Genomic DNA, 23,280 nt, shown 5'->3' on the forward strand with positions numbered 1-23,280 from the left:
TGTCGCAGTGCAATATATGTCTGAGTGCTGCAGGGTAGAGCAGTGTTAAGACCCTACCGCCAAACTCCATGGCGGTAGGATATAATAGGCGACTGCCAAAAGCACTGGCAGTAAGGTTTTCTAGTGTCAAACGGATATAACGCTGTAGTTAAGTCCTACAACCATTAACATTGATGGTAGGTTGTGTAACCCTATTGCCAAGAACTAAGGCGGTAGAAAAAGGGTCAGATCCCGAAAAACTTTTGGATGAGGGTCAAATCCGGCTAAACTATGTCAAAAGGGTCAATACACGAAAATTGGTCTCACCTGGGCAAGAGTGTGGGCCAAAGATAGCATGGGACCGACATAGTTGAAAAGACTATGGGGAACATTGGGCTTAGGTGGGTAGCGACAATTGACAATAGGCAGTAAAGGCAGTAAAGGAAAGGTACGGGTGCAGGTGGCCTCAGGTGAAAAGGGATCCTGAGGAAAGATCTTAGGCCAAAACTTGAAAAGAAGCGAGTTGCAGCCATGACAAATTTACCATTATGGGTTGACATACAAGTCATGCAGTTGCTCATTAATATGACATTAAAAGCACAATCGCTTAGTGTTGCAATAATCAGTACTAACTGGTAGTAAATATACAAAATACATGATATATCCAATATCAATATACGATGCTTGTTACATAGGCAAACATTCTTTAGCATCAGAAATCTCATCTAATTTGAGTCATTATTTGAAATCAAAGAACCTTCAAAATATGAAGATACCATCGCCTTCAGAATCAAGTGTTGCAGCAACTGATTTAATGAAAATAAATAAATAAAAAGATATGGGAGCATATGAGTCAACGACGGAGGAGAGAAGGTCACCTCGCCTTCAACTCACGCAGGTTGTACCCACCCAGACCACGCACCACCGGCCATAGGTTCTCTAGATCGCGTCTGGCCGCCGCCCTGGTTTTGATCTGCTCTGCCAGTGACGGCCACCGCCTCCATGCTCTTTCCTTTCTCCCCACTCCCATCACCACCACCACCTGCACGAGCCTCCTCTGCAGTGCCTCCGGTGCATCCAGCTGCCGCCATTGCCATCTCAATCCAACTCAAACGAAGGCTAGGACGAGGTACGCCACCCCTGCTCAGGCCGGTGAGGTGGGGCGGTGCGAGGCTGGAAGAGCAGCTGGGGGAGGAGAGAAAGGGTGGCAGCGGCGATGTGGGGAGATCCTTGGTGGTGGCGGCAGCAGTTGAGAGAAAGGGAGAGGGACATGAATCAGGAGATGGGGATAGGGGGCTGGGCCGTTGGGGAGTCCCTTCGTCGGTAAGGAAACGATATGAAGACGTTTTTTCTGTTGCTTTTTTTTCTCGCTCACACTGTGGGATGACGTGGACAGCTACACAATATGGCCGAAGCACGTGACTGGCCAACGCAAATCTCTCGCCACTGGCCACCACGAGCAGTACGCCTGTGATGACGTGTCTATCACGAAAGAGCACCATAGTACCGACGCTTATTGGGTTTGATGCCCATGATTTTTTTCCAGTTTTTCTGAACTTCATAGAGTTACTGAGAATGGGTGCATTGGGTGCACCTCAAGCCGTAGTGTACCATATGTTCTCCTAATTTGCCACGGGTACATTGGGATGGCTACTTTCAGTCCTATTTGGCTGATGACATAGTGATGGTCAAAGTCAAACACCTGCAGATTTCCAGGACTTGATAGAGGAGGTTGTGGGATGTATTCAGTATGTGTAGAGATGTGCGAAATTTGTTGTGTATGCGCTGAGCCAGCCATTTCAAATTGCTGGATTTTGATGGTGTAAGATTTATCAAATTACTGGCTAGTATCGGAGAATTTGATTCCAGCAGTCTATACAAGTTCTTTTAGGTGTAAACGTGTTGTCTGCCACTGGTAGGCTATTCAGTTGTGCCCACTAAAGCTGTTATGCAAAGCGAGTATAGTCATAAGAGAGATGATGAGGGGGTATAAGATTTTGATTCTTTTTTTATGATGTGGGTGATACAGACAAGTATTATATTTCTTGCCTATATTAGTGGCAGCTATACCTAGATGGTGCATGTATGTTGTTGTGCCTTCTTTAAAAAAAATGAAAGTATATAGTCCTCCCGTCCCATTAATATACAACGCTATTTGATGTAAATCAAATTGGATGCCATTCGAGAGGTGCCATCAAACCCAATAATTTAGCAGCACTATACACATTAACATTACCAGGGGGTCTAGGCATTGACATGACTTAGGATCATGGAACATGAATCGGTGAGAACATAACTGTCCATTGGTAGCCTTTCAAATGGTTATTTTATGGGACTTGCTATGTGCAAGTCGACTGAATTTCAAAAGAATGACCAGTCGACAGAAAACTACAGAGCAAACTAAGATCGACTGAACCCAGAAAACAGAGTCAGTCGATTCTTAAGGGTATGTACAATGGTTGATAAGACAGTCTTATCTTAAGTCTTGCATATAATTTAGAGATGACAATAAAAAGAGTCTACAATGGGTCATCTCTTAGTCTTATCTTCAATAACTAGCTATTCCTAAAAACATGCTGAGACATATTATGCTAAGAGATCATCTCTTGTCTTTTCTTAAATAAGAGAAGACAAACCTTTTCTTATGAGTTCTCTCTCCTCCACCTCATGATTTATCCTACGTGGCACTCCTAAGATAGCACCATTGTACATGCCCTAAGGTCAGCAGCCCAACCCAGAAATCTGGGCTGCCGAATTCTATGCTCTCTGGGCCTTCTCCTTCTGTCTTTTTTCCGGACCTTCTCCTTCTATATTCTCTGGACCCGCAACCTGTTAAGCCGCAAAGCTTTCCTTCCTTTCTTCCACTTTCTTCCTCCTTCGAGAGCTCCTCTACCCTAACAGCGCCGCCATGGAGAAACCTGGATATGATCCAATTGAAGGCATCAAAAGATTAAGAAAGAAGAGGAAGAAAGGTGGATCCGGTGACCCTACCTGTCTGCCTCTGGTAATTCATCCTTTGTTGCTCCCTTTCTCCATGGATCATATCATTTTGCATCTGGTGACCTTCTCCCCTGGTTTGCTTTTCTAGTTCATATCATTTCGCATCAGGAAAAAGAAAAAGGGAAAAAAATTAGTATGCATGTAGTCAGATCTTACATGGGACAAGAAAGAAATGAAACATGTTGAATTACTTAACTGTTAAATAATTTCTGAAACATAAGCAAAAGCCTGCAAAAGTGACGTAGACTGAATTACATAAACCTTGAAAACATTCTGTGTACACAAAAAATTCAGAAACTAAATGTCATCTAACAAAATGTCAGAACATGAGAACTGAATAAACATTCAGAAACTAAATTTGTGCAGAAAGTATTTCTATACTAGAATGAACACCCACCCAGAAAAAAGGAAAATGTTAGAAACTATTTCTATAGTAGAATGATCACCCACCCATCATTAAATTAGATAAAAGTCAGAAACTATTTCTATTCTAGAATGATCACCCACCAAAAAAATAGAAAATGTCAGAAACTATTTCTATAGTAGAATGATCACCTACCCAGATAACAGAAACACATGTCAGAATCTAGTACGCATGCTGTTTTATACATTGTGGCTTTATTCATAACCAAAAATTGTTTTGTACCTGGCAATATATCTTTGTTTCTCAGGTGACACGCTGTCTTCTCGAAGGTCAGCACCTACACATATCTGCACAAGTAGAAAAATCAGGACATATCATGGTGAGCAAAAAAGAAGCATTACTTATGCTATCATCCATTAAAGCTAGACTCAAATTTTGGTGAAAAGTTGAAAAAATAACAAGTACAGTTTATCCGTTTCAGGTGCCTAAAATTTCAGAAGAACCATCAAAGCAAATACAAAGCCATATGAATGCAGTGAACCAATTTACTCAGGTTAGAAAAGAAAGCAAGAAGTAATGAAAATGAAAAAAAACATAATGCTAAGTTAAATGACTTATTCCTCTATTTGATATGCAAAGTTTCACAAGAAGGGTCAATATATTGCACATGAGGATGCTGAGCAAGTATGGTGGGATATTGGAGCAAATAATCGTGGGCAGAATGAAGAGGTATGACAAACGAACATAGGGTGCTGAAAATTAAAAACTGACTTAAATTTCAGAGTTATAGCATAATTATACCGAAAAAGGCTCACGCCCCGCTTTATAGATAAAGCCAATGCCAAAGCCAACATCCACAAGGTTCACACCACCAAGGACACACACACACACATAGTCCAGGAACAAACAAGCATCAAGGGTTAGTGTTGAGGGCACAGCTCAACAAGCCCAACACACACAAAAAAAGCGGCACACACGCCGGGAGAGAGACGCCTCTAGTCGGGCTCCAGGGGAGGCGGCGGGAGCGGCGGTGCCAGGCGGAAGGCCAACGAACGAAGGTCGGAGAGGAGTCTGTCGATGGCATCCCGGTCCGGAGGGCGGCTAAGCGGCCGCCAGAGCTGCAAGTAACCACACATTTTGAAGATGGAGTCAGTCGCACGTCGAAGAGGCACCTTCTGAATGACAAGCTTATTGCGAACCGTCCACAACGTCCAAGCCAGCACCCCAACGCACAGCCATCTAATATGTCTGTAGCGTGGATGGGAGGCCTGGATTTCCGCAAGCAAGTCGGGGAAGTTGTTATTACACCACTGTCCCCCAACCGTTTCGCGAAAACACGCCCATAGGAACTGTGCCGTGCAACAGGAGAAGAAGATGTGATTGGCATCCTCCGCCGTGTCACATAGGGGGCACATCCCATCCCCAGGCCCATGGCGCTTGAGGACCTCCACGCCGGACGGGAGGCGGCCGCGGATCCATTGCCACAAGAAGATCCGGATCTTAAGTGGGAGGCGGATGTCCCAGATAAGGCCGAAAGGCTCCGGGGCAACTGATGGGGCAATAGCCGCGTAAAGGGACTTGGTGGAGAAGCGGCCTGAGGAATCCAGACGCCAGGAGATGGCATCCGGAGAGTCAGCCACGTCCATAGGCAACAGGGCGATGTCCTGGAGGAGGACATCCCAAGCAGCCACCTCGGCAGGGCCAAAAGGACGACGAAACGCGAGGCGCCCTAAGTCAATAAGGGCCGCCTCGACCGAGACCCGAGGGTCAACTACAATGTCGAAGAGGATGGGGAACCGGGCGGCCAGGGGGGAGTCCCCTAGCCAACTATCAAGCCAAAACAAGGTCGAGGCGCCAGAGCCCACCGAGATGGAGGTGCCTATCCTCAGGACTGGAAGCAGCTGGACGACTGCCTGCCAAAACTGGGAACCGCCCGAGCGCTGGCAGAACGCCAGAGGCTGGCCACGCAGGTACTTGTTCCGGATGATAGTCAACCAAAGGCCTCCCTCCCCATTGGCAATGCGCCATAGCCAGCGGGTGAGGAGGGCGATGTTCATGCGCCGAGAGGACAAAATCCTGGTCTTTGGGTTTGCAGATGTCTGGCCAGCTGACCATGTGATATTTCTGTCTGCCTGCCTCGCCAGCCCAGAAAAATCTGGCCTGGTACTTGGCGATCTCCTGATGAAGGGTTTCATGAAGGCTGTAAAAGCTCATGAGGAACCACAGAAGGCTGGCAAGCGACGAGTTGATAAGGATCACACGTGCCGCCTTCGACAGCCAGCGCCCTTTCCAGGGCTCAACTCGGTGCTGCATACGGGTCACCGTGGGGCGGAGGTCCGCCACGGTGAGGCGCGAGTCGCTAATGGGGATCCCCAGATAGGTCGTGGGAAAAGATCCCAGCCGGCAGTTAAGCCGATCGGCAATGGACTGAGCGTCCTCATTGGGGTAGCCGAGCACCATCACTTCGCTCTTGTCAAAGTTGATGGTCAGGCCCGACATTTGCTGGAAGCACAGAAGGAGGAACTTCAGGTTGGAAATCTCGAGGGCGGATCCCTCCGTCATAATAATGGTGTCATCCGCGTATTGGAGAAGGGTCACCCCTCCCCCTCCAACAAGGTGCGGGACCAAGCCTCGAATATGCCCCGCAGCCGTGGCCTTAACTAGGATGGCGGCCAGGGCATCGACAACCATGTTGAACAAGAACGGCGAGAAGGGGTCCCCCTGCCGAACCCCACAAAGGGTAGGGAAGAAGGGTCCAATCTCGCCGTTGATGTTCACCGCAGTCCGGCCGCAGGAGACGAGCTGCATGACGCGGGTCACCCACCGATCGTCAAAGCCCTTGCGAAGCAGGACTTCCCTCAGGAACGGCCAGTGGACCGTGTCATAGGCTTTGTGGAAGTCCAGCTTAAGGAAGACCGCCCTGTGGCGCTTCAGACGAACCTCGTGGAGCACTTCGTGGAACACCAACACCCCATCCAGGATAAATCGGCCTTGAATGAAGGCGGATTGGTTCGGGTGGGTAATAGTGTCCGCAAGGAGGGTCACCCTATTGGCGTACCCCTTCGCCAGAATCCTAAAGATCACATTAATAACTGTGATGGGGCGGAACTGGCGGATATCGGCGGCACCCGGGACCTTGGGGATGAGGGTCACCACACCATAGTTAAGGCGCCCCAAATCCATGGTACCAGAGTAGAATTCCTCAAAGAGAGCCATGACCTCATGCTTGATGGTAGGCCAGAACGTCTTGAAGAAAGCTACAGGTAGACCATCAGGTCCCGGGGCCGAGGAGGGGTTCATCCCCCTAATGGCAGCGAGGACCTCGTCCTCACTGAAAGGAGCAACCAAGGCCGCATTGGCTGCAGCCGAGACTCCAAGCGCCCCCGACCAAATGTCGGGGGCAAGGCTAGCCCCACCACGCGGGGTGGGGGTAAATAAGGCCCTATAGAAGCCATCCACATGGAGGCGGATGGCCGCGGGCTGCACTAACTGCGCATCTCCATCCCACAGGCAGTGGATGGAGTTGCGACGGCGCCGGCCGTTCGCAACCGCCTGGAAGTATGCGGTGTTTGCGTCGCCCTGAAGCACCCATCTCTGGGTGCCCCGTAGGCGCCAGTAGGCCTCCTCGTCCGTGTAGATGAGGGATAGCTGGTCCTCTAGGTCGTAGCGCAGCAGCCACTCATCCGAGGAGAGCCCGGTCGAGTCCGCGCGCGCATCCAAGGCTTGAATCGCCACAAGGATGGAATTCTTGCGCTCTCTCAGGTCCCGGCCAAGATTACCCCCCCAACCCTTCATGAACTGGCGGGCTAACTTGGCACAAAAGTGCCAAGTATCGACCGCGGACATGGCGCGATGGGGTGCCGACCTGGCGAAGATCCAGCGGGCGACGACGGCCTCCCGGAAGCCCGCCTGGTTGAGCCAGAAGCTCTCGAACCGGAACCGCGGCGGGGAGGGAGGGCGCTCGTCAACCGTGGAGAGGAGAAGGGGGACATGGTCGGAACCAATCCGGGTGACCGCCCGGAGCGATGCCAGGGGGCATCGCAATTCCCACTCCGGGGAAACTAGGACACGATCCAGCACGGATTGTGTCGGAATAGTTTGCCGGTTGGTCCAAGTAAATCTGGCACCAGTCCGGTCAAGCTCACGGAGCCCCAGCTCCGCGATCCAATCGTTGAAAAGCTGCATCCGGGGGAAATTAACCCGGGAATTATTCTTCTCGTCCGGCGAACGGATGAGGTTGAAGTCGCCCCCCACCAAAACAGGATGTGGGGAGTTGGAGATCTTCAGCTGCAACTCGGCAAGGAAGGCCGGGGAGCGGCGGTGGTCAGCCGGACCGTAGACCGCAATGACCTCCCATTTGAAGTTCAAAGCCCGCTCGAAGATCTCCATGCTAACGAAAAACTCCCCTCTATCCATGCCGCCCACCTCGAAAGTGGCATCCTTAACCCCAAGAAGGATGCCACCCGAGTGGCCTGAGGTCCCGCTAGAAGGGAGCTAGTGCCACGCGAAGAGGTGGGGGCTCAGATGTTCCAGCTCCTGTAGGGAGAACTCGACTCTAAGGGTTTCTTGGATGGCAATAATGTCAATATGTTCGTCCCGGATGTACTCGATGAGCTGGCGGCGACGGCCGTCATGGCCGAAGCCGCGGAGGTTCCAGAAAAGGGCCCTCATCTAAACCCCCATCGGGGGGCTGCTTGACCCCAAGACACGAGAGGCGCTTTGCGCGCGAAGGGCGGCCGTGCGAGACCGAGTGCGACCACGGATGATCCCGTCGGCCTCCAGAGGGGTCGGAGCTGGAGGCCGAAGCAGGCGGGCACGAGACTCGGCCAGCCTGCCGTCGAGGATCTCCCGGGCCCTGATGGCCTCAATCTGATCTAAGGGGGGCCCAACCTCCCCCCTGAAGACAATGGCCGAGTCGTTGGCCACCTTAGCAAGGTGGCCAAGGGGAGCGGCCTCGAGAGCAGAAAAGGAGCAACGAGAAGAACTGGGAGGTACGGGATCCACACCTGACTCAAGGTTCCGCACCGCGGCGCGGAGCTCCGCCCGCTCGGCGACGGAAGGAGCAGGAGAGTCGCCCGGCCGTGACGCCTCCAGGCGGGCGCTGCGGCGGGAGGACGTCACCGGCGTGGAGGAGGACCGGGGTCTCCTGGTGTACGCCACCGTCGGAGGGGGGTGCGCGGAGGCCGGGGAGGCGACGTCCACCGTCAGCGAGGCGGCCGGGGAAGCCGGCGAGGCGGGGGTGAGGCAGGCCGGCCCCAACGCGGGGAGGGGGGCGGGTGACCCCAGGGACTCCCCCACCGCTGCTCCTGATGGTGAAGAGATTAGAGCAGCAGCGGGGGGGGGGGGGGGGGCGACGGGCACCATAGCATCACCAGCCGCGGGGGACAGCAGGGGGTCCGAGCCGGCGGGGGTGGGCTCGGCCCCTGGTGTCGCAGGGCGGCGGGCCGAGGTGGCGTCGGGGGAGCGGGGGGACGAGGGCGGGGCGACGAGGAGGCTCACGCTGGAGATGACGCCGGAGGACTCCGACACCGATGGGGAGGGAGCCAGAGGGGTGGCCAGGCGGAGGGCCACCGCGAGATCGGTAGCCGTCACCCGAGAGCGCCCCGGCCCCGACCCACCCCTACCTGCGGGAGGGTTGGGGGAGTCCCGAGACGGGGAGCGAGAGTGCTCCGACTCATCCTCCTCGGCAGGATCATCGAAGCGGGAGGAGCGCGAGCGGCGGTGGTGGGTGTCGTCATCAGCCGCAGGGCCCCCTCCCAGGAGACTGCCCGCCGAGAGGCGAGGACGGCCGACGTGGGACGGGGGCTCGGGGCGGATCTTGAGGTCGTAGCCATCATCGTTGAAGAAGACCCGGATCGTGACGTGGAGTTTGGAGGAGTCCAGGCATTTCACCTTAACCCGCACCTCCTCCTCCTTGCGCAGGGAGAGCTCATCCACCACCACCACCCTGCCCAGGATCTTGGACATACTGCGGATGGTCCGCTCGGACCGGGCCACATCAGGGAGGCCAGAGATGAGGAGCCAAGCCGTGTCCAGGGTGGCGACGGCTCTGGGATCCCACTGTGGCTCAGCGATGTTCACCACGATGTCGTTGAGCGCCAGGGTGATGTTGTTGCTGCGAGTGCAGAAGCCCATGCTCATCGCGTCTGGGAACACCACGGAGAAGGAGCTGGGGGCCGTGGGGGTCACCTGCCAGTCCCACGAGCAACGGCACAGGTGGTTGAGCTCAGCCTCAATCAGCTCCGGGGTGACGACAGCGTCGCCCATCACCGTCACCACAGCCAGCAGCGAGGGGGACGGTGGGGCGAGCTCGGGCACCTCGATGTGGAAGAAAGCCAGGTCCTCGATGTCGCGCCCGTAGATCATGAGCTCCTCCGAGACCGGGCGATCCGGGCAGAGAATCGCGGGGTGCCCGGACTCCTTGCACAAGTAGCACGAGGGTGGGTTGGGGCATGCCACCTGGAAGTGGCCTGAGAGGCCGCAGTTGAAGCACGGCTGAGCCCCGGCCGCGGCGGCGGCACCCGGGGGAGGAGCCACAGGAGCGGAGGCGGTGGTGGCTTGAGGGCGCGGGGGCCCCTTCTTCTTCTTCTTCTTGGATCCGGGGCGTCCCCGGTTGCCGTTACCACCATTGGACGGCGGGAACGCAGCCTGAGAGCGGGGGGCTGGTAGCGGCTGGAGGTGGCGTCGGCTTCGGCGTTGGAGGGGAGCGGTCGGGGCGGCGAGGGAGACCGGTCGCGGCGCCGGGCCGGCGAGGGAGACCGGCGCCGAGGGGGCGGCCGAGTCTCCCGAGCCGGGGACCGGCCGCGGTCACGGTCACGGGGGGCCCCCCGCGGAGTGGAGCGGCGCGATGGGGACCGGGAGCGGCGGTCGTCACGAGCCGGGGAGCGGCGCGATGGGCGGGCGGGGGAGCGGGGCTCACGCGCCGGCGAGTGCCGCGCCGGCCGGGAGGAAAGCTGCTGCCGCAGGTCCTCTTCGCGCCGGCGGCCATCGGGGGAGGGGTGGGGAGGTTCACGGCGGTCGCCGGCCCGGCGTTTGGGGCGACCCGCCTCGTCCCCCCATTCCCGCGGCATGGGAGGCGCGGTGGGGAACGGGGGCGGAGGGGGATCGGTGACGCCGGCGAGGCGGTCAGGAAGCGGGGCGGCGACCGAGGGGGCAGGAGCGAGAGCTGGCGGCGCGGGGGTGGGGAGAAGTGGAGGGCGTGGCAACCCTAGCGGGAGCCAAAGTGACTGGCGTGGGGGGCCGTGGTGGGCCAGGCGGGCCCAGCCGGCCTGCCGGGGCGGCCCACCCGAGTCACCACAGGCACCAGCCCACAGGCCGCTCCAGCCGCCACCGGCCCAGGAAGGGGCCCAGGAGCCGGGTCCGCGGGCCGGCCCAGCACCAGCGCGGCCCGAAACGACCGCCCGGGGGTTACCAGCCGGGGCGCTAGGGTTTCCCCTAGCACCACCGCGGCGGCCGCCGGCGGGGGCGTTCGGGGGCGGCGAGGGGGAGGCGGGCCGGAGGGGCGACCGAGGGGGAGGGGGCCGGCGGGCCGGCCGGAGGGGAGGAATGGGCGGTAAGGATTGCGCCCGGAAGAAGCCGAAGCGCACGCCGGCGAGGGCGCAGAGGGCGGACCGGCCGGGGCATTTGGAGGCGGGGCCTGGAGGAGGCCGGCGGTGGGCGAAGACCTCCAGGAGGCACGGGCGGCACCCCGGTCGGCGCGGCCGGCAACGCCCCAGCTGCCAGCGCGGCGCCGCCGGGGGGGGGGGAGCCCAGCTCGCGAGGGACCGCCGTGTGGAGGCCGAGCCGGAGGGGTGGCCGAGGGGGGGGCCGGCGGCGGCCCGACCCGCGGGCGGCTGATCCCCCACCCCTGGGGGAAGAGCCACCGGCAAGGTCAGGCGTCGGCCGCGGCGGCGCCTTGGGGGGAACCCGAGCCCGACGAACGACGGGGCGGCCAGCCGCCAAATCCTCCGCCTCGGCCACGTCCGCCCAGCGCAGAGCCGGGGAACCAGAGGAGGCTGGCGAGGGGGAGGCGGGCGCCGGCGGAGGGCCGGGGCGCGAGGGCGAGGGCGGCGGAGGGGACGGCCGGGCGGCCGCGGAGCCCGCGCCGTCGGGGGGGGGGGGCGCGAGTCGCCAGAGCCAGAGCCATCGGGTTTGTCCTCCATAGCATAATTATTGTAATCAACTATTCTTCTTTTGTGCCTTGTTGTCGTGTTTGAATTGAAAAATTTCACATGCAGGGTCAATATCTTGCACAAAAGCATGCTGATAAAGAGGATCAACATATCAGAGCAATTAGCAACTTTCAGAATAAAGAGGTATCACACAAAAACTTACTAAGTATAAAAAACAACTTAAGGTATCTGATCAACTATTTTTGTAAATGTGCTTTGTCTTACAGGGATTGAGTCAACTTCATCACGGGGGAAACAACAATGAGATACTGCATGAGCAAGCATCATATGGGCATCAATCTTACACAACCCTAATGCAGCAAATGACTCTCATGAGTCATCTTCAGAGTGATGGGATTGCCTATACAGAGTTTCACTTCACTTCTCCAAGAAGGCATGGTATCAGAGGTATGGGAACCAAAAAATCAAAAGTAAAAAGTCTTACAGAGCTAAACAAAAAATACCAGTACTGACAAAACATTGGGGAATATGAATGTGTTAGATGCAGGCATTACGTACAGAAGATCACTATCACAGAGCAGAAACTCATGATGGAAAACTTAACAGCAGTAGAGAGCATTGGGAAAATAATTCAATACCTGAAATGCAAGCTTCTGATATAGATTATGATCAAGAAGAGTGGGCTGCCGCTGATGTAGGAACTGATCAATCAGAGACTGATGGCAATGAAACAGTGGCTGAGGAGCAATACCTGCATGACATTGAAACTGATGATCGTAACCAAACTGACAAAGAAGAACTGAATTTGCAAATCAATGGAAGTGATGATAATCACAGCAGAGAGAATATATATATATATATATATATATATATATATATATATATATATATATATATATATATTCACAAATGCATCAAGCAGATCTAAATTGGGATAATTTTCGTCCAATTATAGAGCACAAAAAAGTATGCTAGACAGTCAAATTGCAAAGTCCTGCAACAACATGCAAAATGAGCTACAAGGTCCTGACTATGCAGAAACAACTGATGATGGCAGTAATGGCACTGATGAAGCAGACTCTGATATTGAGGCACACGACGCAGTTCATACAGAAACATGCCATGAGGATACAACCAATACTGTTGCACTGACAGACTCTGACTTTGGAGCAGAGGGGCAAGGTTTGAAAATAACAGAGCACTTCGTTAAAGAACTAGCTGCGCATGTAATGGCACTGAGAATATCGACATAAACTTATCTTCAGACGATATTGACATATTCCTTGCGAATGGAAGTGTTGAGAAGGCATTGATTCACAGTCAAGAAGATGAAAGCAATCATATGCCAGCACTCAACATGACATTCGAAACTGATGCTCTTGCACACAAATTTTATAATGAATATGCAGCAATCACAGGTTTTTCTATACAGAAGGTTGGAAACTATCATTGCAGAAAAAAAGATGGCGACAACAACAGAATGACAAGGTTCACAATGAAGTGCAATAGGTCTGGCAAACCTAGAAACAAAAGGAAATCAACCGCTACAGGAGCTAAAAGGAGGAAGTACAAAGAAGGTCAAAATGCACCTACTGAACTAGAGAATACAACTGATAGACGAAGAAACTACACAATCAAGACAGAGTGTCCAGCTCAGATGGTTGTTACCTAGAGCTTCAAAACTAGTGAGTGGGTAGTTACAAAGCTGATCCTCGAACATAACCATGAACTCCATCCACCAGAAGAAGTGAGGTTCCTAGGATCGCACTCATACATGACAAGACAGGAAAAAGATTTGGTCAGAACATGCAAAAGAGTCAATATACCAACTAGAAAAATCATGGCAATACTTGCATTCTTGCGAGGTGGAGGGCTTGAATCATTGCCTTACACATCGAAGCAAATTAGCAACATGGGAACAAAATGAGAAAAGAATATGAACCGAATGATATGATGCAAGTTGTTTCGTTCTTTGAGCAGAAAAAAAATCAAAGGACCCCTTATTCTTCTACCCATTCAAGAGAGACCTCAAAAATAATGTCATGCACATATTCTGGGCAGATGGGACATGCAGAAAGAACTATGATCTATATGGAGATGTGCTTAGCTTTGACACATCCTACAAAACATACAAATATGACCTCAGATTTGCACCGATTGTAGGAATTAATGGACATGGAGATAATTGCTTGTTTGCATGCGGATTTATTCAGGATGAAAAGAGGGAAACATTTGAATGGTTGTTCAACACTTCCCTAAAGTGCATGGGTGGTAAAGCTCCAAAATCAGTTATAACAGATCAAGATGTTGCCATGAAAACAGCAGTTCTAAAATACTTCCCAAATTGCAATCATAGGAACTGCTTGTTCCACATCTTGACAAAAGCACAGAACAAAGCAAGGAGGACTTTTGCAAGGAATGAACATTTGTCTGCACAATTCCAAGACATCATAACAAAGCAAGGAGGACTTTTGCAAGGAATGAACATTTGTTGCACAATTCTAAGACATAGTCCTAAATTCAAAAACCATAGAGGAATTTGAGCAACTGTGGGCACAAATGTTTGAACATCACAAAGTGCAACACATAAAGTAGTTTGGAATAATTTGGAAGAACAGAAGAAGATTTGTGCCTGTCTACTTCAAAAACCATTTCTACCCATTTATCCAAACAACAACACGAAGTGAAGGAACACATGCTGTTTTCAAGGCTAATGTGGGTTCTAGCTACTCTGTCATAGCTTTCATGACAGAATTTGACAAAATATCACAGAGCCGTGAAGAGAAAAGTAAAGAAAATGATGCGCTGACAAGACGTACAACACCGACAATGTGGAGTGATTGTGCATTGGAAAAGCAAGCAGTAAAATTGTATAACAGAGGCATTTTCTACAAATTCTAGCAGCACCTTATGAATGCAACTAAATTTCACATGGTTGAAGTGGAAAAGAACAAATAGTATGAGGTTTACAAATCTCCAACTCAAGCCTTCTATGAGTACAACCCTAGAACATACATAGTCATGGTTGACAGAGACACAGAGACATTCACTCGCATATGTGCTTAGTTCGAAAAAGATTGGATACTTTGTTCCCATGCACTGAAAGTCATATAATGGCTCAACTTTGATGAATTACCAGATAAGTATTTCATCGGCAGATGGAGACCTAAACAAAAGAGAGCAATACAAATTACTGAGCAAGATGGAAATCTAGATGGACTAGATGATCATATGTCATTCTTTTCAATGTCAAGACGACTAATTGAGTTAGCAGCTGAGGCATCAAAAAAATTCTGAAAGAATGAAAGGCAATGAATGATCACTTGACAGTGCTCGAGAAGATAATACTGGATATTCCAGTCAAAGAAGATTCTGAACATTCAAATATTTCTCATTCAGAGTTGACAAGTACACACACAAATGAAGGGTAAACCAACTTGGGTGGAAGTTCTCTTGGAAATCTGAATGATCCAGCCTACACTAAACCAAAAGGGAGAATGAAGACAACAGTAAGGCAGAATGGCATTGTTGAACAAATAAATTAGCAAGCAGAAGATCACATGCTCAGGGTGTCATAAACAAGGACACAATATAATTGGTTGTAAAAATACAAGAGGAGCCAGTGGCGAGGCCTAAGAAGAAGGCTAGAAAGAATCCTGAGCCGCTTCAAAAATCTAAAAAAGAGGTGAAGGAAAAGAAAAGCAGTTTTGGATTTAAAATAAATTACTTAATTATTGTGATCAGATTACTCATATAAAAAAGTGAAAAACATGCATGTGAGAAGAACACAAAAAAGGTGAGCTAAGAAGATAAGAGGTACCTACAACTGAAGAAGACCAGATGAGAAAAACAAAGATTTCTTAGTGATGAGACCCGAGAGAGAGCATACAAGGAAAATATTTCTTGTACTAAGACTGAATAAAGTTAGATAAATTTGCATTCAGGAATTAATGCATTGTAAGAATTTGAGGTTGTGTAATTTTAAATGTTCTTGAGACAATATTAAGTTTGCTATACTTCGTTTCATTTACATTGTTAACACAGTCACTGATTTCAAAGTAAAAAAACAAAGCATGCAGAAAAAAAGAACTCATAAATTGCATGACGCTAGCACTAATCTTGCGCATTTATTAGTTGAGCAAGAAAATAGCTTACATTAGGGCAACAGGTAAGAAGCATGATTTCCACCATCGCAAAAAACTCACCTGAAAAACAAAAAAGAAAATATAAATTATTGCGACAAACAGAAAGAAAAATGAGCAGCTTCTTAAACATGCATAGGTTCACAAAAATGGCTTACCTTTAAAAGTGAAAAAATTGGTGAACAACTTTACACAAATAACACTATTATGTTATTCTCGTCTAGTCAAACAATGAAGAAAATAAATGAACGACATTGGAAAAAAAGGACAAACTCCTTGAAATAGAAAACTGATCTTAAAGATACCATAGATGACAAGAGCTACAGACATACCAAGTGCATAGATAACACACTGATAATAACATAAAGAAGCCACAGTGAGAATACTTTTCAAATCCACAAACAGACTGATCAACTACATAGAAGACAAAAGCAAATTTAACCTAGCAACCTAACACGAGCATGTTTCACCTATATTTAGCCTAGCAAAAGCTAATTTAGCTTAACAAGTTATAGCACCATCATAGCTTCAAGCTCCAACACTTGCACCAGCACCGCCTGCACCAGTGCCACCAAGTCCTCCCACAGAAAAACCACCACCAGAGCATTCATCTTCAGTACCACCATCACGACGAGCACCCTATTCGTCTTCATCAACAGCAACATCACCAGGAGCACTAGCAATTATTGTTCGTGATTGGAAATAACCATCCCAGTCAGGTACATAAGGCTCTAACTTAGAAACCCTAGAAACAGTCATTAGTGCTTCAGGACCAACACTGTAGTCGTAGCCAGCAACTAGGAGCACATCAAATGCATCATCAAATGCAACTAGAACAGTGTCCTTCACATAGTGATCTGCCACCCTGAATCTTCTATGTTCAGCCAAATCAAAAAGACCAGCACCAACACAAAAACCAGCAGAATGAGTGGTGCTGACTATAGTGCAGCACACGACTCTGTCAGTGTCTCCAAAAGGTACATTCAGCTGTGTTCTTGTAACAGCTGAGATCTTCATAGTTTTGCGACTGAAATCCTTTGAATGAGACAAATAAAATAAAAGAAAAAATGAATCAAAAAATGCCCAATAAGAAAAATAAGAGATAAAAGAAAATATTAATGGATAGCATATACTTATATTTTGGACATGACTACCTCATGTAAAAGTTTCTGAAAAAATGACAAAATTTAGAGAAGCTAGACCATTCATAGAGTTGCACAACAAGTATGCATGAATTGCACATGACATAAGAGATCAAGAAACAATAAAATATAAAAACCAAACAAATAATTGTTGACTTAAGAATCGATCACACTTACTAGTACCATCAAAACGTAAATTATATGTTCTGCTTTAAATGTAAGCCCTAAACTAACCTAAAATTGCACAACCCAAAAAGAAATAAGTACCACGACCTCTTTTGTAAGAAAAAATTAGGCTGATTTTTCATATATAAATAAGTCTGAAAAAGGATTTATTCAAACTTAAACCCAACACTAAGAATACATTATACAAAAAAAATTGCAGAAGAGAAAGAAATAACTTGCACGACATATCTACAAGTAAGTACAAAAAAAAGAGCATAGGGGAAAATAATTTCACCTTGATTATGAGCCTAAAAAAATTCAACTACACAAGTGGGCAACATGAACATCATACAGAAATGAACAAATGGAACAAGTAGTATGTAAAAATTCACAACAAAAAGGAACAACTTGCACATCATATCTACAAGCAAGTACAAATTATGAGAATAGGGTAAACATAAGTTCACTTTGATTATCAACCTAAAAAATTGACTACACAAGTGGGCCACATGTAGTATGTACAAGTTGCACATGAGAAACGAATAACTTGCACATCATATATACAAGCAAGCACAGAAATATCAGCCTATGGTAAAAAATAAACACTAAGCTGATTAATATAATTTGGTACCATATCGAAAACATACTAAGAATTGCACAACACACCAGAAAAAAGTTGCATGACATGTCAATGGGCAAAAAACAAAAACAAAAGCATGAGCCTAATTAGAAAAAACTATCACAACTAATTGAACGAAAATAAAAGCCAAACCTAATCTAAGTAAATTTGCACTGCAACAAAGAAGAAATTGTGCATCGCGGAAATGAGCAAGTACATGTTACTAAAAGATCCTAAGTAAAAATCATTTCACTCTGATTATATACATGAAGCTAATAAGCCCAAAAGAGATGGAGCACCATAATCATTGAACATTCTAAGAAGAAGGAAAAAAATGTAAGGAACACCTACAAGAAAGTTTAGAAAAAAATGGGAGAAGTTGAGAAAATACCTTACTAGGCTTTGCCATCTTTGCAACAGGAGGAGCTGCAACTATAGCCTTACGCTTGAGATCTTTGGATGCATCTCGCACTACCTGTAGAAAAAGTGAAAACGAAATACCAAAATTAAAATGAAATCAAATCTGAAGAAGCAGATGCTATCATCGAAAAATAAAAACTGACAAGAAAAAAGATGGGGATGGACTGAAGAAGCAGATGATACCTTCATTTTTGAAGAAGCAGATGCATCCTCGTCATGATCAGGCTTGAACTCCCTGGATCCATCACCACCCATATCCTCTCTGGAACAAAACCAAAGCAGCCAGAAATCAGTTCATGAAAACACTGAGAACAAAGAAACATTTCAACCAAGAAAAGAAGCAAGTACATACCACTGCTTCAGTGCTTCAGGGAACGAGGCTGTGGGGTGGGGGGGGGGGGGGGGGGGGGGAGGGGGAATCAGCAGCAACTAGCACAGACAAATAGGGCGAGATCACAAAGAGAAAAGAGGGTACATAAATAGGGCGGGGAAGTAGTGGGCGGGTGGGGAGGTCAGGAAGTTGGCGGCATGGTACAAGTGGAGTGGGCTGAGTGTCTCCCATGGTTGCTAGGTGTAACCGTCTAAAAGAACGTGGGCATGGAGTACTGTTACATGCAGTACGTGGCAAAGACTAAACACCAGTCAAATCACTCAAAAAATCAGAAAAAATAGAAAAAGAACTAAAGAAATGAGAGAATAAAAATTGTTCAGGAAAGAAAATAATTTGAAACTCACACGAAAAAATGTACCAAAAATTGGAGATTTAAAAAAATGAGGAGCTAAAATTTGGAAACAAAATTTTAACTTTGCACAAAATTTGATCACACATACATACTTAGAAAATGTTGATGTAAAAAAAATGAAAAAATGTACCAAAAATCAGAAATAAAAAAATGGAGTTTTAAAAAAAATGTGGAGCTAAAATTTGGAAACAAATTTTCAAGTTTGCACAAAATTTGATCACACATACATACTTAGAAAATGTTGATGTAAAACAATTAAACAAAAAAAATGAGAGATTCATTTGTAAAATAAAAAACTAAGTAAAAAAGCAAAATAGTAAAGATCAAACAAAATGAAAATAGTAATGCTTTCAATTGGAAGAACAAAAATTTAGGATCACTTAGAAAATACTACTGCTTCATCTATAGAAAAGATGAACCAAATAGTAAAGGATCCAGAAAATTTTAAAAATAGAATTTTAGAAAAATACTTATGCAAGTGTAAGGAGAAACTTTGACAGCATACATATACTGAAAACTTATGCAATCTTAGAAACAATTCAAATCACAAATATATAAAAAATAAAGAGAAACAACTTACACATATATAAAATATACAACCATAGTATTAAAATGAATAACTGTGTCCATGTACTAAATAAAACTTTTACAGACTGTCAATACATGCAGAATTACAAAATTATTTCTCACGTATTGAATCATCAAAATCACAAAACCGTGTTGCATGTCATTTTTATAAAAAGAGAGTATTTCAGAAGGCTCCACAACTTTTTCTAGTTCTACAAGATTGCAACTTCTTCAAAAGGAGCTTTGACTCTATGCACTTCGACAATCAACAAGTGATGGTTGAAACTTTGTAGATGATCTTGAAAAGGCTTCCTCATCAGGGCTTCCTCACCACCTACATTAATAAAAAAGAAAACAACAACTGAGCACATGTCACTATAAAATTCGAAAATCAGTAATATGTGTTTGTGGATATCATAAAAAAAATCATGAGAACAAAACAATTCATATTAAAGGAATCATATAAAAAATCCACAAAGGAACTTATCAGAAACAGATAATAGAAAAGACAAAGAAACTAACTGATGGTACTTACACACTAACTAGTAATCACGAATGCAATTCTTTGCATCGTTAAGAATATTGTGGTAACTAAAAAGCATCTCATTTGCGAGCGTGATTTGAAGATTAGGAATATTAGCTTCAGAAATAAAATCATGCATCTTAACCCTAGGCTTCCAGTGTTTTAAGTACATTGATACATGAATACCATAGTCATACTTGGAAACACAACAGAAAAGCAAAAGTAAGTAGAAAAATACAAATTTCAATCAGAAAAAAATTAAAAACCTTGCAATACATGATTAAAGAAGTAGCACATAGCTTACACATGCAAACTTCATTAAAAAAATCATAAGTATACAAAAAAATTGCATAAAAAATTATATTCAAAATATCTAAACCTATGAATACTATGATATAAAAATGGACCATTAATCTTCAAAAAGTTACAAAACAGTTGAATACTCATCAAAACCGATGAATATAGATAGACTAGGAGAACCAAATATAAAAGTGGTGGGCAGGGGAGTACTTATTAGATTGCTTGGCAACTTTTGCAAAGTGCAAACCCCATTTACTCCAATCTGTAATTTGCTTTGAGCCAAACATATTCCAAACTCTCTTGAAATTTGGGATCTACAACAATTTAAATAAAAACATATAAGGCTAGAAAAACTGTTAAGCTAAGAGGAAGAAATGCAGAGAAAAAGACTTTGTGCACAATACATACAAAAACACTCATCAGAATGTTCAACTCATTTTTCAAAAAAGGGTCATCCTGGCCATAAGCTGAATGTGATAGGAGCTAGGGTTTTACCCGGTCTAGGGCGTAGTCTGTAGGGGAAGGAGGGAGGAGGGCGACGGCTGGTGCGCGGCGGCCGGCGGCGTGGCGCCGTCCTTGCGGCAAGTGCGGCGGCGGCGAAGGCAGGAGGCGGCTAGGGTTTAGGGTTTCTGGCTCCTCAGGGAGCGGGGCAATAGAATTGTCTTATTTCTTAATTCTGAAAAGAGCCTTACACCTTGTTTATATGACCATGACGTGAAGTAAAACTAAAATAACTTGTGGGCTAAGCCTGCCTGGTGGGCCTCCCATGGCCATAGGTTTGCCCGATCATAACATCTCTCCCCGCCTGCGCAAATAGCTCGTCCTCGAGCTGGAAGTCTAGGTAGTGTTGGCGGAACTCCTCATGCTGCTCCCAAGTGGCTTCCTCCACCGGAAGTTCAGCCCACTGAATCAACACGTACCATGCTCCGCGATGGAAGAAGACGCCCGTCGGTAGTTGGAGGAAGCGCGGGAGGAGCCACAGGTGGCTCCCCACGGAAAAGCTTGAGCAGCCCCACATGGAAGACATCGTGGATGCGCGCACCCGCCGGAAACTGAAGGCGGTAAGCCACCTTCCCGATGCGCTCCAGGACAGCAAAGGGCCCGGCATAGCGAGGACCAAGCTTCTGCTTCACGCGTGGGTCCAGTGACTACATAGAGCAATGAAGAAGACGCAGCCACACCCAATCACCCACCGCGAACAACGCCTCGCAATGGTGGCCGTCCTAGTAGTGCTTGGCCAGCTACTTGGCCTGAAGGAGGCGTTACCGGACTTGGTTCAACTCCACATCTTGTCGAAGGCTCTCAAGTGAAACCTAGCCAATCTAGGAGACACCACTCTCCAAGAAGTAACAAATGGTGCGTTGATGATGAACTCCTTGCTCTTGTGCTTCAAATGATAGTCTCCCCAACACTCAACTCTCTCTCATAGGATTTGGATCTGGTGGAAAGAAGATTTGAGTGGAAAGCAACTTGGGGAAGGCTAGAGATCAAGATTCATATGGTAGGAATGGAATATCTTGGCCTCAACACATGAGTAGGTGGTTCTCTCTCAGAACTGGTAAGTTGGAAGTGTAGGTTTGTTCTGATGGCTCTCTCCATGAATGAAGAGGAGGTGGAGGGGTATATATAGCCTCCACACAAAATCTAACTGTTACACACAATTTACCAATCTCGGTGGGACCGAATCAACAAACTCGGTCGGACCGATTCAGTAAACCTAGTGACCGTTAGTGATTTCGGTGGGACCGACATGCAACTCGGTAGGACCGATATGGTTAGGGTTAGGGCATAACGTAAGCTCGGTGAGACCGATTACACAAACTCGGTGAGACCGATTTTGGTAATTAGCTAACCAGAGAGTTGGTCAGGTAAACTCGGTGGGGCCGATTCGCTCTTTTCGGTGAGACCGAAATTTTACGAAAGGGAAACAGAGAGTTTACATTGCAATCTCGGTGGGACCGATCGCTCATTTCGGTTAGACCGAAACGTTACGAAGGGAAATAGAGAGATTACAATCCCATCTCGGTGAGACCGAGATCCCTATCGGTGAGACCGATTTGCCTAGGGTTTGTGGCACTGGCTATGACATTTGAACTCGGTGGCGCCGGATAGAAAGAATCGGTGGGACCGATTTTGACTTTGGGTTTAGGTCATATGTGGATGTGAGAAAGTAGTTGAGGGTTTCTGGAGCATATCACTAAGCACTTGAAGCAAGAGGCTCAATAAGCAACACCTCATCCCTCCTTGATAGTATTGGCTTTTCCTATAGGCTCAATGTGATCTTGGATCACTAAAATGTAAAATGCAGAGTCTTGAGCTTTTGAGCTTGAGCCAATCCTTTGTCCTTAATATTTTGAGGGATCCACTTTCATTATCCATGCCATGCCATTCGTTGGGCTTTCCTGAAATATTTGTCTTGGAATAGCATTAGCTCAATGAGCTATATGTTGTTATGAATTACCAAAACCACCTAGGGATAGTTGCACTTTCAATCTCCCCCTTTTTGGTAATTGATGACAACATATAGAACAAAGCTTCGACAAATGATAATAAGATTGAAAAACATCATCGCTTTGAGAAGTATGTGATAAGCAAGAGCTCCCCCTGAATTTGTGCATAGTTTAAGATTTGCTTTGGACTGCAAATGCACAAGGAATTAGGCTCATGGGTTACTCTTCCATGTCACATACATCTTGGTGGAGCGCTCAAAATAATAAAGATTGAATACATGCACTCATCACCAAGCAAAGTGAATGATCATATAAGGATAAGTAAGATAATATCATTTAACAAGCATAAGTGTAGCTTATGATCAAACATATGATCATCAATGTCTCACAGATAATAGCATAGTATCTCAAGCAATCAAAAGCAAACAAAGTTCAACCAAGAAGACAAGAGAGAACAAAAGCAAACTCTCTCTCTCGAAGCCTATGATCTATACATTTTTCTCCCCTTTGGCAACAAGTTACCAAAAAGTTCCTAGAAAATTCATAGTACTATATCGTCTCTCAGGCTTGGTCTTCAGTTGGTGGTGTAGAGATGGCTCCTTGGACGAAGCTTCAGTTGATGTGGATGGAGCTGAAGGAGTTGGTGCTGGACCTGGTTGCACTGGAGCTGTAGCTAGTGCAGATGAAGTGACTCTGGTGTCTGTTACTAGCTCTGCAGTTGATCTCTGAGCTCGAGGCACTCTGGCAAATGCATC

The 23,280-nt window shown here is 47.5% G+C and overlaps 1 protein-coding gene across 2 annotated transcripts; it reads right to left on the reverse strand.

Moving 5' to 3' along the window:
* Window positions 1-2,549: 2,549 nt before the first annotated feature.
* Window positions 2,550-18,336, reverse strand: LOC123111245 (uncharacterized). 2 transcript variants are annotated; one of them, XM_044532003.1, is made up of 9 exons: window positions 18,295-18,336; window positions 18,126-18,204; window positions 17,914-17,997; window positions 13,123-13,210; window positions 12,093-12,205; window positions 3,626-3,690; window positions 3,176-3,207; window positions 2,971-3,063; window positions 2,550-2,897 (listed from the first exon to the last, which is right to left on the reverse strand). In XM_044532003.1, the coding sequence occupies exons 2-9, from the start codon at window positions 18,195-18,197 to the stop codon at window positions 2,869-2,871; spliced, it is 576 nt and encodes a 191-aa protein (XP_044387938.1). In that variant the 5' UTR covers window positions 18,198-18,204; window positions 18,295-18,336; the 3' UTR covers window positions 2,550-2,868. The 2 variants fall into 2 exon arrangements, with proteins under 2 accessions (XP_044387938.1, XP_044387939.1); XM_044532004.1 differs by lacking the exons at window positions 2,550-2,897; window positions 2,971-3,063; window positions 3,176-3,207; ... (1 more) ...; window positions 12,093-12,205; window positions 13,123-13,210 and adding an exon at window positions 15,873-16,631.
* Between the last annotated feature and the right edge of the window lie 4,944 nt (window positions 18,337-23,280).

The sequence above is a fragment of the Triticum aestivum genome, chromosome 5B (assembly GCF_018294505.1).
Source record: "Triticum aestivum cultivar Chinese Spring chromosome 5B, IWGSC CS RefSeq v2.1, whole genome shotgun sequence".
NCBI lineage: Eukaryota > Viridiplantae > Streptophyta > Magnoliopsida > Poales > Poaceae > Triticum > Triticum aestivum.